At 38.0% G+C, this 12,070-nt stretch overlaps 5 protein-coding genes across 5 annotated transcripts; all 5 read left to right on the plus strand.

The window, feature by feature from the left end:
- Window positions 1-544: 544 nt before the first annotated feature.
- Window positions 545-1,882, plus strand: TbgDal_V5050 (dual-specificity protein phosphatase, putative; the record flags this gene model as incomplete). Its single annotated transcript, XM_011775350.1, has 1 exon — window positions 545-1,882. One exon carries the CDS (start codon window positions 545-547, stop codon window positions 1,880-1,882), a length of 1,338 nt encoding a protein of 445 aa, XP_011773652.1.
- A 715-nt stretch (window positions 1,883-2,597) lies between these two features.
- TbgDal_V5060 (hypothetical protein, unlikely) lies at window positions 2,598-2,948 on the plus strand (the record flags this gene model as incomplete). The annotated part of the gene is made up of 1 exon (XM_011775351.1): window positions 2,598-2,948. The coding sequence occupies one exon, from the start codon at window positions 2,598-2,600 to the stop codon at window positions 2,946-2,948; it is 351 nt and encodes a 116-aa protein (XP_011773653.1).
- Window positions 2,949-4,007: 1,059 nt separating this feature from the next.
- TbgDal_V5070 (hypothetical protein, unlikely) lies at window positions 4,008-4,319 on the plus strand (the record flags this gene model as incomplete). Its single annotated transcript, XM_011775352.1, has 1 exon — window positions 4,008-4,319. The coding sequence occupies one exon, from the start codon at window positions 4,008-4,010 to the stop codon at window positions 4,317-4,319; it is 312 nt and encodes a 103-aa protein (XP_011773654.1).
- Window positions 4,320-8,554: 4,235 nt separating this feature from the next.
- On the plus strand, window positions 8,555-9,790 carry TbgDal_V5080 (hypothetical protein, conserved; the record flags this gene model as incomplete). The annotated part of the gene is made up of 1 exon (XM_011775353.1): window positions 8,555-9,790. One exon carries the CDS (start codon window positions 8,555-8,557, stop codon window positions 9,788-9,790), a length of 1,236 nt encoding a protein of 411 aa, XP_011773655.1.
- Window positions 9,791-10,956: 1,166 nt separating this feature from the next.
- On the plus strand, window positions 10,957-11,769 carry TbgDal_V5090 (hypothetical protein, conserved; the record flags this gene model as incomplete). Its single annotated transcript, XM_011775354.1, has 1 exon — window positions 10,957-11,769. One exon carries the CDS (start codon window positions 10,957-10,959, stop codon window positions 11,767-11,769), a length of 813 nt encoding a protein of 270 aa, XP_011773656.1.
- Between the last annotated feature and the right edge of the window lie 301 nt (window positions 11,770-12,070).

The following is a 12,070-nucleotide window of genomic DNA, read 5'->3' on the forward strand; positions in this document are numbered from 1 at the left end:
GAGGAGCTATTCGGTGGTTTAGCCACTTTGATTCTTCTACCATTTCCTTATACGGATTTTGCCCAGTGAAGAGGCGCGAAAACAAAGGGGGAAAAAAAGAGAACAAGTAAAACGATTAGGAACGAAACGGTCCGTCAGGCCGAAAGGAGAAAAGGAAATAAAAGTGAGAAAGAAATAGGGAAACAATTCAAGGAGAGTGTACGAAAGGAAACTCGCGGAAGAGTTTGTCACCATTATATCTATTTTTATACAAAACAAACGAAGAAAGGGTGAAAATTCACCTGAAACGAAGGAAAACTGCAATTGCAGGACAAGAAGAACTGTCCAGAAGTAGAGAGAAAGGAAAGGAAAAGGGGAAGTATCATATATAATATATATATATCATTTCACAGTTTCTCTCCTTTTCCGTGAACCAACGGAAGTGAACGTTTGGGGAAAGCAAAAAAAAAAAAAAGAAAGGAGTGTAAGGGATCCCCTTTCAAAAAAAAAAAAAGGAAAAAGGAAAAAGAAAAGGGATCCAAAGTGTAGTGTTCACACATTTGTAATGCAGTCGTCAAGTTTTGCTGGAACGGGGGTGTTTCCGCCCCCGCCAGCTTTCTTGCGAGGCAACAACTCCATTAGGACAGGAAAGCGAGTGGGGCGCCTTCATCATCATTTCACTGATGAAAACGTTGTGGACCTTCGTAGTATTGAAACTGGAGTGGAATGCAGCACTCGCATGGGACACAGTCGCAGTAACACAGCAGCTGAAGATCCTCCATTGCGTGCGCGGCGTCGCATCCCACATGGTAGTAACCCACCAACAAAGATATTAGACTTTCTTTTCTTGGGTGGCGTTAGTGATGCAACAAATCCTGAGTTCCTCCGACGTGAAAATATCGTGACCATTCTGAACGTCTCACGAGAAGAATATTGGTCTGTGGACAAGGGAATTACGATACATCCTTTTCCTCTAGAGGACAACGCGGAGGAAAACATCCGGAAGTTCTTCTCACACACCTACAGGCTGCTGGAGGCTGCGCGCAGTGCGTATTACAGCTCAAAAAAGCAATGTGAGCGGTCAACCTCAACAAATGACGCCGCCACCAATTCAAATCTCGATTACCACAACGGTAACGAGAACGGTAGCGGCTGTAGTGCAGGGACTAATGTTGTTAATGGTTACTGTGAGGGCAGTAACGGTGGTACTAGTAGTAATATTAACAACTCCATGAATGAAGCAACTGACAATTGTGCGATTAGTGCTTCTCCTGCCCGGCCGCCTTGTGTGCTCGTGCATTGCCGGTACGGCATCAGTCGCTCCGTAACGATTGTGCTTGCTTATCTCATGCGTCGTAACGGATGGTCCCTTAACGATGCTCTGCAATACGTCATGTGCCGACGACCGCATGTGGAACCCAACGTTGGTTTCATGAATGTTTTGCTTTCGTTTCAGCGGGATATGGATCCACAGAAACGAGACATCCAACGAAACTTGCTTCCTATTGTAGTTCGGAACCTTCCCCCTAATACATCGTCGTCTGCCGTGCATAAATTCTTTGAAGACCGCGTTGGTTGTGTCCATAAAGTGGCGACTTTTCCATCTCGTGTTGCCGCAGGAAATTCGACTCGAGAAAATACTGATGGTAACAGCAAGGACATTAGTGATGAGAGCAGCACCAGTGATTGTAATGATGAAATCAGTTCAGGTGCGATGTGGCTTGTGGTGTTTGCAACGCCGGACTCCGTACATTTGGCCCATCGTTTATATCATAAGCAACCGGATTTCTTTGCGCCACTCGGTGTTAGTGAAGGGCGCCGTGTGAAATTAACAGCTCTGAGCAAACTTCATCGATCCCCACGTCCCATCACTGGAGGGGAGTCGTTGGCTAATGAATCCTGAATTGGAAAAAAAAGAAAAAAACTCGATACGAAACGAAAAGAGAAAGGAGGGAGGAAAAAAAAAAAGAATATCACAAGGAAAGCGCTAACGGTGGAGTGGACGGTGATCACTGAATTTATAACATGATGCAAGCGCTGTGTCACCCGCAAGCGGCAAAATTGACTGTGCGCTGAGAAAATCTTTCCTTTTCTTTTTCTTTTTTTTTTTTCGTATTTATTTCTGTTGTACTTCAACTCTAAGGGATATGGGGGTTATGTGTGTGTATGTGTCTATGCGTGTGCGCGCGAAAATAGGGAAAAACTATACAGGAGCAAATAGCATATGGTCCGCAGAAAAGAGGAAACGCGGGTTCAAAAGCGAGGAGAAGCATGTGGGCAAGCAACCAATTGAAAGAAACAAAGTACGACAAGAAAAAATAAAAATAGAAACAAAATAAAATGGCCAAATAAGGGGGGAGGAGGGAAATCAGGGGAAATTAAATTTTATTTATCCCATGAAAAATGTGCGTGTCTATGAGACTGAAGTACATGCAAGTTGTTGCTGTTGCTGTTGCTGTTGCTCTTTTTTTTCTTTTTTTTGAAAACATGAGTGAATTATGAATGGAGAAAAGTAGGCGCAAGATGCGTGTGGCTGATTCGTGCCGACGTTTGTATTTTGTGTATCTTTACACCCGTTTCATATTTTAATGTTTGAAAATTAATTCTGTTTTCAGTTGATGAGGTGTCGTCTGTGTGGGCGTGTATACCTTCCTCTTATCTGTTTTTTTTTTTTTGAGAACAAAATGAAATGGAAAGATGAAACGAAAAAAAGAATTTTACAAACGGACGACAAACAACAGAACAACAATGGCAGCTGTTCACAAACGCAAAAAAACACGATAAATAAACGGATGTTTAAGTGTGTGCGTGTGTGTGAGAGAGAGAGAGGTGGGGAAATGGAGAAAGTTAACGTGAGACGTAAAAATGTAAATGGGGTGATGTCGAAGGGGATTATGAACGCCTCCATGCGTGGCTTTATTATTATTATTATTATTTATTTACTTATTTATTTTGGTTGTAATGACTGAGGGAATGGAGATAAATTTCACACCAGAGGATGATGGGAATATGAAGGAAAATAAATAAATAAATGAAAATATAAAGGGGAAAATATGCAGCGGAATGGTTAATTTGGATGGAAGAAATCGTGAAATGATAAAGAGAGAGAGAGAGAGAGAAAAGAAAACTTGATTGAAATAAATAAATGGAGCGAAACAAATAAATGATGTGCAATTCGAAATCCTCTACCTTCTCATTCTGTGAATTCCTTTTTCTCAACCATCTTCTTATTCACGTTTCTACCCCCCTTTTTTTTCATTGTTTTGTTTTTTCGTTTGTTCCTGTTCCTTTTTTGCCTTTTTTTTGTTTTCTGCTTTCTTGTATAAATGTCCGAAAGGCGGACAGGTGAGGGATGAGTAATGAAAACAAAAGGTAAACAAAACAACTTTATCATCATTACAATGTCATAAACACCAAAAATAAAATAAAATAAAAAGAACACGCACAAACACAAATATTCAAGCGGGCAATTAACCACGTGGAGTGATAAGGGCACATATAAAGATAGAAATATATATATATATTTCTTTATTTATGTCTCTTTGTATTTGCATGTGTGTGTTTTTTTTTGTTTTACTCGTGAGGTTTATATGCCCTTTCTTTTTTTTCTTTTCCGTTAGGTGATGGAAAACTCCTACTGTGTTTATTATTGCTTCAATGTTGTGGTGTAAACATATTCGATATGTAAAAGCAAATACGTTCAGGTGTTTTCTTTTTTTCTTCTTCTTTATATTTTTCTCATTTTCTTCATAGAAATGAAAATGATATGCGTGATGAAGAACATACAGTGCGAGAAGATGAAATAAGAAAAGAAAGGAAATGAAAAGAAATGAAATGAGAGAAAATGTTCGGAAGTTAAAAAAAAAAAAACAAAAAATATTTTGTTTGTTTGTTTATTTCCCCACTCACAAACTGACGTTTATCGGACTTTCAATTTCCCCCATTTTTTCTTATTTTACGTGTGTTGCTGAACTCATATTTGTGATTTTTTTTTAATTACCATTACCATTACCATTTTTCTTTTATGTATGTTCGTTCCCGTATTTTATCCCCCATCTCCTTTCTTCTTTTTTCTTTTTTTCACTTCGTTGCGTTTTCTAATTTCTTTTTCTTTTTTAGGTCCGCTGCCGTCGGTGTTGTTTACTCGATGCTGCACCTACGTTTCACAACACTTTTCTTCTTTCTGGGATGTCTCACCTTTTCCCTTTTTTTTTATTTTAATAAAAAAAATAATAAAAATATCCCGCACTCCTTCCAATGGTTCCATTGATGTCTCGTTTATTTTCATAGCGGGGCGTTTATTATTATTGTTATTATTATTATTATTATCTTTGATTTAAAAAATTTACTCATCTTTTTTGACAGCTTGGACTCCTCATTTACTCACACGTGCGTGTCCTTTTTCTTTTTTTTTTCTCCCTTCTTCTTGTTCAATTTGATTTTTTCAATCTCTCTACGTTTTTGCTTTATTTTCCCTTTATTTTTATTTTACTGATCTTTGTTTTTCGGATTGTGTTGGTGGGAAGTGGCTTTTGTTTCTTTTTTTTTTTGTACGTCTGTTCTTGTAGTATTTCCCTCTCTTCTTCTTTTTTTTTCTTATTTGGTTTTACCATCAATTAATTATTTACTTCGGTCATTAATTCACTCCAACAATTATCCTTTCCTTCCTTCCTTCCTTCTTTGGTACCTTTTCTTTTTGCCGTATTTTCATTTAATTGTGTTTTCTTTTTTTTGGAAAGGCCGAAGATTTTTTTTTTTCCCCGCTCCCTCTTTTTTTTTTTTTTCGTTGGGTTTGTTCCGTGACAGAAATCTTTTTTTTTTCTTTTTCTTCCCCTCCCCTTCTTTTGACCTAACAATAAAGAAAAGGAAAAAATAAAAATATATATATATATATATTTTTTATATGGTGAAGATGAATAAAATAAAATAAAATGAAATGAAATGAAAACAAAAAAAAAGCAGAATGAAAAGTGATTCCACCTTTCACTTTCTTTTCTCTACAACTTTTTTTAAAAATGGTAAAATAGCATTGTAAAAACGATAACATTTGATATTATTAATGTTGTTATCACTTTTAACATTATTATTATTATTTTCATTAGTGATATGAAATGATAATGTAATGATTAATGCCATTACAAATTATCAGTTGTTATTGTTTTTCAAAAAAAAAAAAGTCTTTTTTTTTTCTTTCCCTCCTTTTTTTTAAATAATTATTTCCATACAAATAATATTGTTTTGTTGTTTATTTATTTATGTGCATGTGCATGTGCATGTGCGTGTTTGTGTGTATTAATATCATTTAATTTATGATGCACCAGGGGAGGGGAAATAACGTTGTTTTTTTTTTTTAGTTGGATTTGTGCTGCGCCTCCCTCGAATTCACGCCGCCGCTATCATTTAATGTACGGCAGAAAAAATATATAAATAAATATATATGAATATATAATTATATACCAGAAAAGAGAGGGAAAATTTTAAAAAAATGTTTATGGGTGAATGAATCGTTAATCAAAAGCACACAAAAAACAAGGCATGATTAAGAGAGATTATATATATAATATATATATATATATATATAATCATCAGTACTTGGTCACTTTTCTTTTTTTTCTCTTTTATTTATTTTGATTAATATTGTTTAATATCTGTTTGTTTTGTTGTTTTTTTTTTCTTGCGTGCGCGTATGTGCGGCAAATGAAGAAATTAAAATAACCATCGTGAGAGATGAGAATTAAAGAAGGACAAAAAGACGAAAGAAAGCAAAGGAAAAATACATTTGTTTTTTTTTTTAACAAAGGAAAAAAAAATCCTCGCGTTCATTTATTATTTAGTACGTGAATAAACTCAAAGGTACCAATTCTTCGTGATGTATTTCTATATTTATTTCCCCCCCTTTTTTTCTTCTATGCCTTTTTGTTTTTTCTGAAACTTCACGTGACCATCTTTTTTTTTTTTTTTGCTCTCTTTTCTGTCTTTTTTTTTTGAAAAAAAAAAACTCCCTTTTATTTATTTCTTTGGAAATGAAATGAAGAAATAAAATAAATACATCAACAAATAAATAAATTAAATTGTGGATTAAATTGCTCAAGAGTGTAAAAGCGTCGGGAGCGCAATTATGTGTGCAGCTGAACGCAAGCAAGTCTGAAATGGAAAAAAAAGACAGAAAAGAGTAGTAAATAAAATAAATAATGAAAATGAAGTGAAAATGAAGTGAAGTGAAAATGAAATGAAATGTTTAGCCATTGGAACTTATAAAGAGGAGAAGAAAAGAAAAAAAAGGAGGGAAAGAAGGAAAAGAAAAAAAAAGTTTCCATTATATTGAATTATGCGAGAATAAACTTGCAATTTTTATTTATGTATTTAAGTGCGTGTGTTGGTGGATTTTAAAATGTACGGCTGCGAAGCGGGTGGAAAACGAGCGGAAAGCAATAAATATTAAAGAAAAGAAAAGAGAGAGAAAAAAGAAGAGAGCACCGATTTCTCAAATAAATAAATAAATATATATATATATATATATATGTTTACCAAAATATGCACGAGAGAAAAGACATTTATAAGCGATTCCCCCAATTTAAATAAAAAAGGAAAATAGAAGGAGAAACTATCAACACACACGCACAGAGAGAGATAGAGAGAGAAAGAGAGAGCAACAAACAAAGAAAGAAAATGTATATAATATTATTACTGTCGTTAGGAATGGAAGGATACAATTTTTTTTTAAATTTTTTTAAAAGTCTTTATGTGTTTTAATGTTCCATTACGTGTTCTTGTTTGTCATATTTCCCCCCCTCTTCCTCTTCTTACTTTTGGATTATTCTTTTTTGTATGATGAAAGGAGTAAAATACAAGTAGGAAGAGAAAAAAAAAACAAATAGAAGAAGAGAGGAAGTGAAATAATGGAAGCAGTAAAAAAGGAAAAGAAAAGAAAAGAAAAAAATTAAAATTCTTTTTCTGTTACTGTTTTCCCCTTTTCCCTTTTCCGTTTTTCTTTTTTTTTTTTAATATGGACTCTCTCATCATTATCGCCTTCCCTCTTTTCCTTCTATATTGATTTTTTTTTGTACAATTATATTGTTCTTCGTCTTCCTAAATATATTCTTACTTTTCTTTACTTTTTTACTTTTATGTTGTTCCATGCTCTTTTTTTCCCCCTTTTTTCGTTTTATTCCACTGTTTCATTGTGCCGTGTCATATCACTTTTGCAATTTATATAAATATATATGAAATGATGGTTGCACGAGGGGATCTGCAATGGTAGTAACAATTAAGTGTTTTTTTGTTTTAAATAAATAAATAAATATATATATATATATATATATATGAAAGAATAAACTTCATGAAGGAAAAACTAGTTTTTTTTGTGTGTGAGTGTGCGTGTTATGGTCAAATGAGTGTGAAAGGGAGGGGGAGGAGGAAATATTTTTAAATTACACTCGAGTGGATTTATAAATCAACAAATAAGTGGAGTTATTTAAAGAAGTGAACACTAAAAGAAAACGCGAGGATGTGGTGTGTATTGCGTCTTAACATAAATATATGTGATTGCATGTTTTGTGTTTTTGTGTTTTTGTGTGTACATGTGTGTTTATATGCTTATCTCCTGTAAGCAGAGAAAACAACGAATTGCAGAATGATAAGTTTGTTCATTTATCTACTCGTTCATAACTGGGGGTCATGGCTACAAATATAAACATTTTATATTTTTGTTTGTTTGTATTTATACACATGTATGCATTTTAGCGTAAATGTGTTTTGGCGCGTGCGCGTATCCATGAGGGGAAAATGTACACCAAAACATTTATAGTTAGAGCGAGTGAAAAGAAAAATTAGTAGAAAATTATAACAATAAGGGAACATATATAAATAAATAAAGATATATGTAGTAATAATAATTATTATTATTATATTGCTTTATCATTATATTATTTAATATTATATTGTTATGAAGAGTAAAATCTTTTCAAATTATTTTTCTGAAGTGAAGAAGGGTCAAAAAGCAAACGATGCAACCCATTAAACACCATCGGGGAATTAACCATTCCTTGTTTCTCTTTTTTTTTTTTTGTCTAGTAGGGAGTTGGTGGTGGTGAACGTTTCGAAACAAACCATTTTTTTTCTTTTTTTACTTTATGTCCCACTTTACCTTTTTTGTTTTCTTCTCTCTGGTTTGTTACTCACCTGGCAATATGTGATGCACAGCTCAGCCGTGTTTTCACGCACAACTCCTTTTTTTATATAAAAAAAAATGCATTCATTTGTATGAAGATCGCTGCTGATTTGTTGCTTCACTTTACAAGGGCATCAGCCTCATTTTATGTTACTCCTTTTTATTTTTTTTTATTATTCCAAATATGTCACATTGCTCTTCTTCCCTTTTTTTTTCTTCGTGTGTGTGTATGTTTGTCTCGAATTAAAATTTACCTTTTGTTACGTGTAACATTTCTCGTATTCTTCCAACTCTGGCGGAAGGAAGAGGAAACTGACGAAAAAAAAAAAAGTGAAACCTCCGTCCCGTAGGTGCCTTATAGCGCTTGGGTGTGGAAATAGAAATACCGATAATTAGATTTTTAGAATGGAAAAAGTAACGCCAACTTCCCTCGCCAACGCATTCCTCGCTACCGCTGGCATCAGTGCGCCGATGTCATCTTCTGGGATTCGTGGCTTGTCATTGAGGTCAGTTCGCGAAACTGTTCACTGCGCAACGACACAAACCACTTCAGCTCCACCTCCGCCTGCCAACTGCCAGCAACATCAGCTCCTTAACACAACGGAAGATAAATGCAACGCGATATTTGCAGAAGTGGAGCTCCTCAGCAAGTGGTTGCAACACGCCGTGGAGAGTCGAGCACATGTGGAACGTGAGGCCTACGCACTGCTGCAGCAGGCAGATGTAAAAATACAGCATTTGGAGGATACGGTACGTCAGAAAGAAATGGAATTGCTTTATATGAGGGGGGCAATGGAAAGTTTGAGGACGCGTGTGGAGTTTTATGAGTGCAGGGAAAGGAGAATTGAAGGTGACGATGATGATGCTAATTTTCCTCTTCGACGTGAAGCAGATTTCAAGGGTGCTGCGGTGAGAAAGGTGGTTATAATGGGGGAGAATAACACAAACGATAGCTATTGCAGCAACCGTCTGGGTAGAGGAAATGGTGTAATGTCCCCTGCTGATTTTACCGTGGACTCGACGGAACAATTAAATGCAGGCAAATGCGTCGACTTGGGTACCACCGCCGCAACTTGCAACAGTAACGGAGTTGATAACGCCAGTGTATCTTCTCCCGCAGAATCTGGAGTTGGAGGCCGGTCTCGTGTAGGTCATAGCGCACTAAGTTGGGTGAGATATCTTTTAGAGCGCTGCGTTTCCAATAGCGGCAAAGACGGTGCGAGTGAAGGTGCGGCGCGGATGAAGAAGAAAGGAGAAGGAAATGACCAACTGGCCGATGCGCTAACGATGCTGACAACTTTACAGTGTCATTATGCTGACCCTAACGGTGATCTTGTGATGATGAACTCCCTCTGTACAAAGTTCTCGAATTCCATCGTAGCCGTGGCAGAGGAGCTAAACACAGCGCTTCAGATACCGTTGAAGCGGGCCTCAAACACAACTGATTCTCTGCAAATATCGCAAGCTGCTAAAGTTGTTGAACACCCCGAGCCCGCGGCAGAGGCGTTACCATCGTCGAATCAGGAGCCGATAATGCAGTGTAGAAAATCAGTTGTGGAGGAAAATCTTCAGCTCCTGCAGAGTTTGATGGCAGTGGAATCATCATCACGGGAGGCGTGGAGTACCCTCCAGAAATATTGAAGCAAATGTGGAGATGTGTTTGTCTCTAGTCGCTGGATTCATGGAGAAAGTTTCATGTGCCGCTTGTCGTCATTGCTTTTAGCAGTGATAATAAGGGGCAGGTGTTTGTTTGGGCATAGAGCGTGGGCACATGGCGTTTTCTGGGGTTTAACATTGTGAGAAAATGGCAAATGCGGCGGGTAATTTTGCTTTATTCTATTTTACTTCACTTTTCGATACGTCGCGTGGAGGGCCCCCCCCCAACCGGTAGCCGTGTAAAACCAACAAGTAGCGATCAGCATCACCCAATACGCATTCACGCATATATGTATTTTTCATATATATATATATGCAAAATGTGCGTGAGGAAAGAACTCGGAAGGTTTTGTTGATTTCATGTTTCTCTAGTAGCGCTCACATTTTACTTCTGCTACCAACATTTGAGAATATTTAAACAATATTTATTGCCCCTCACACTGTCCACCCGCTTGCTTCCCGTTAGTTTTGAAGGGTTTTGTCCGTTTGTGTAGGCAGGGGAATAGGGGTGGGGAGGGTTTTGCTCGAAGATTATCTATAGAAAACTGAGCGGACGTTACTGGTACTGACTTGCTATGTCCGGCAAACTGCAATGCTGAGCTGTCGCCCACAACATTGTGCATTCGTGTTTTCCTGCACCATCTTTCTTTCCCTTTTGTTTTAACACTTTTATTATTATTATTACTATTGTTATTGTTTGTCACGTGGTTTCGGGGCTACCTTATACAGTACAAATCCTCGGTGTACATTTGCTTCGCTGCTTCATTGAAATGGACTTACTTGTGGGTCATTTGTTTTGTTATAAGTGTTTTGCGCTTAATATTTGTTATTATTTCCTTCTGTTCGGCGGTGTTTTTTTTATTCATCACTGAGTTCAGAGAGTTTGGCAGACGACATCTTTTGTTCAGCTGCCGCTCTCTCATTACGGTGGTTACTATCACATACAGCACTCCCCTCTGTTCTAAGCTTTGCTGCTTTTTGTGCTACTTTGTTGCGATTCATATTTACCCTTATCCTCTGTCATCATTTTTGTCGCAACGTCTCCGCATTTACTGCCTCACCATATAAAAGGTACGCTGCAGCAAAAAAAAAAAAGAAAAGAAAAGACGTGGATCAGGAGGGGAAAACGAAGTGCGGTCTGAAGGCACTTCATGTTTAGCGAATCTCTCTGTATTCTCTCAAGGCGTTTCCGCTACAACACCAAGTTTCCTGCCCTAGTTTCTTACAACAAACTTCCATGGGAGGTTGTTAATCATGAAACTCCGCAATTTCACATGCACGTAGCGCCACATTACGAGCAATTGCTAACACTGGCAGCTTCATCGCCAGTCCCCCACATCATAGGTAGCAAACACATCGATGTGCCACGAGAACACCGGCTTCGACTTCTTCCTGGCATGCTTTATTTACTGGATGGTGACACCCTACCGGGGGAATTCACTATAAACCGCGTGCTGGATCCAACGGCTTTGCAATACTATGGGAGGTTAAGTAGCCAAATAGTCACCGTAGAGGCTGTCCGTATGCTGGTGTCAGATGATCTTCGCCTTCTTTGTAACTGCATAACATTTAAGGGTCCTCTTCACCTGCCCGTTGCCCCTTATGCCTCTCTCGCTTCCCTTAGAGGGGCGTCTCAAGGTGGGACCACTGGCAGTGAGACAGGCTCCAACTGCTTTACCTTGTATCACTTTGTTAGACCCAACCGCCCGCCAAAGGAGTTACAGCTTGAGAAATATTACATTCACGCCCCGTGTGTAGCGCCGCTTTCAGAATTTGCTTCGAACAGTGATGAACGGGGAAACTGGAGGCCGCGGTTGCAAGCACCGAAGCGCACACGACGTGCCACGCCACTTCCTGCTTATAGGCCCCCACAAAGTTATTTGATGGGACTTGCTGAGCGCCTTGCAGTAGTTCCAGGAGGTTGCTTTGGCCGAAGGTCCCTCATGTGGGGTCACTGGTTCTAAAGCACAATAGAGGCAATGAAAATAGTGGCGCGGGATGTGCACAAGTTGGCGAAGCATAAAGTGGTGAAACCATTGGGGAGGGAGGGAGGGAGAGGTTGGAGGAGAGAAAGAAAAGGGTTCAATGATTTCAGTGGTGCCGATACACGAAATCTGCTTTCGGGGTGGAATGATTTTTTTCCCCTCTGTGGCGGTGGGAGGCCGAAAGTTTTTACCTCCTACAGGTTGGGTTCTTATGAAACGAGCGTACAAGGAAGGTGAGTAGCCACATCTCTTTCGGTGCTTTTCTACGCAACCGAAAGTT

Source organism: Trypanosoma brucei, chromosome 5 (genome assembly GCF_000210295.1).
Source record: "Trypanosoma brucei gambiense DAL972 chromosome 5, complete sequence".
Taxonomy (NCBI): Eukaryota; Euglenozoa; class Kinetoplastea; order Trypanosomatida; family Trypanosomatidae; genus Trypanosoma; species Trypanosoma brucei.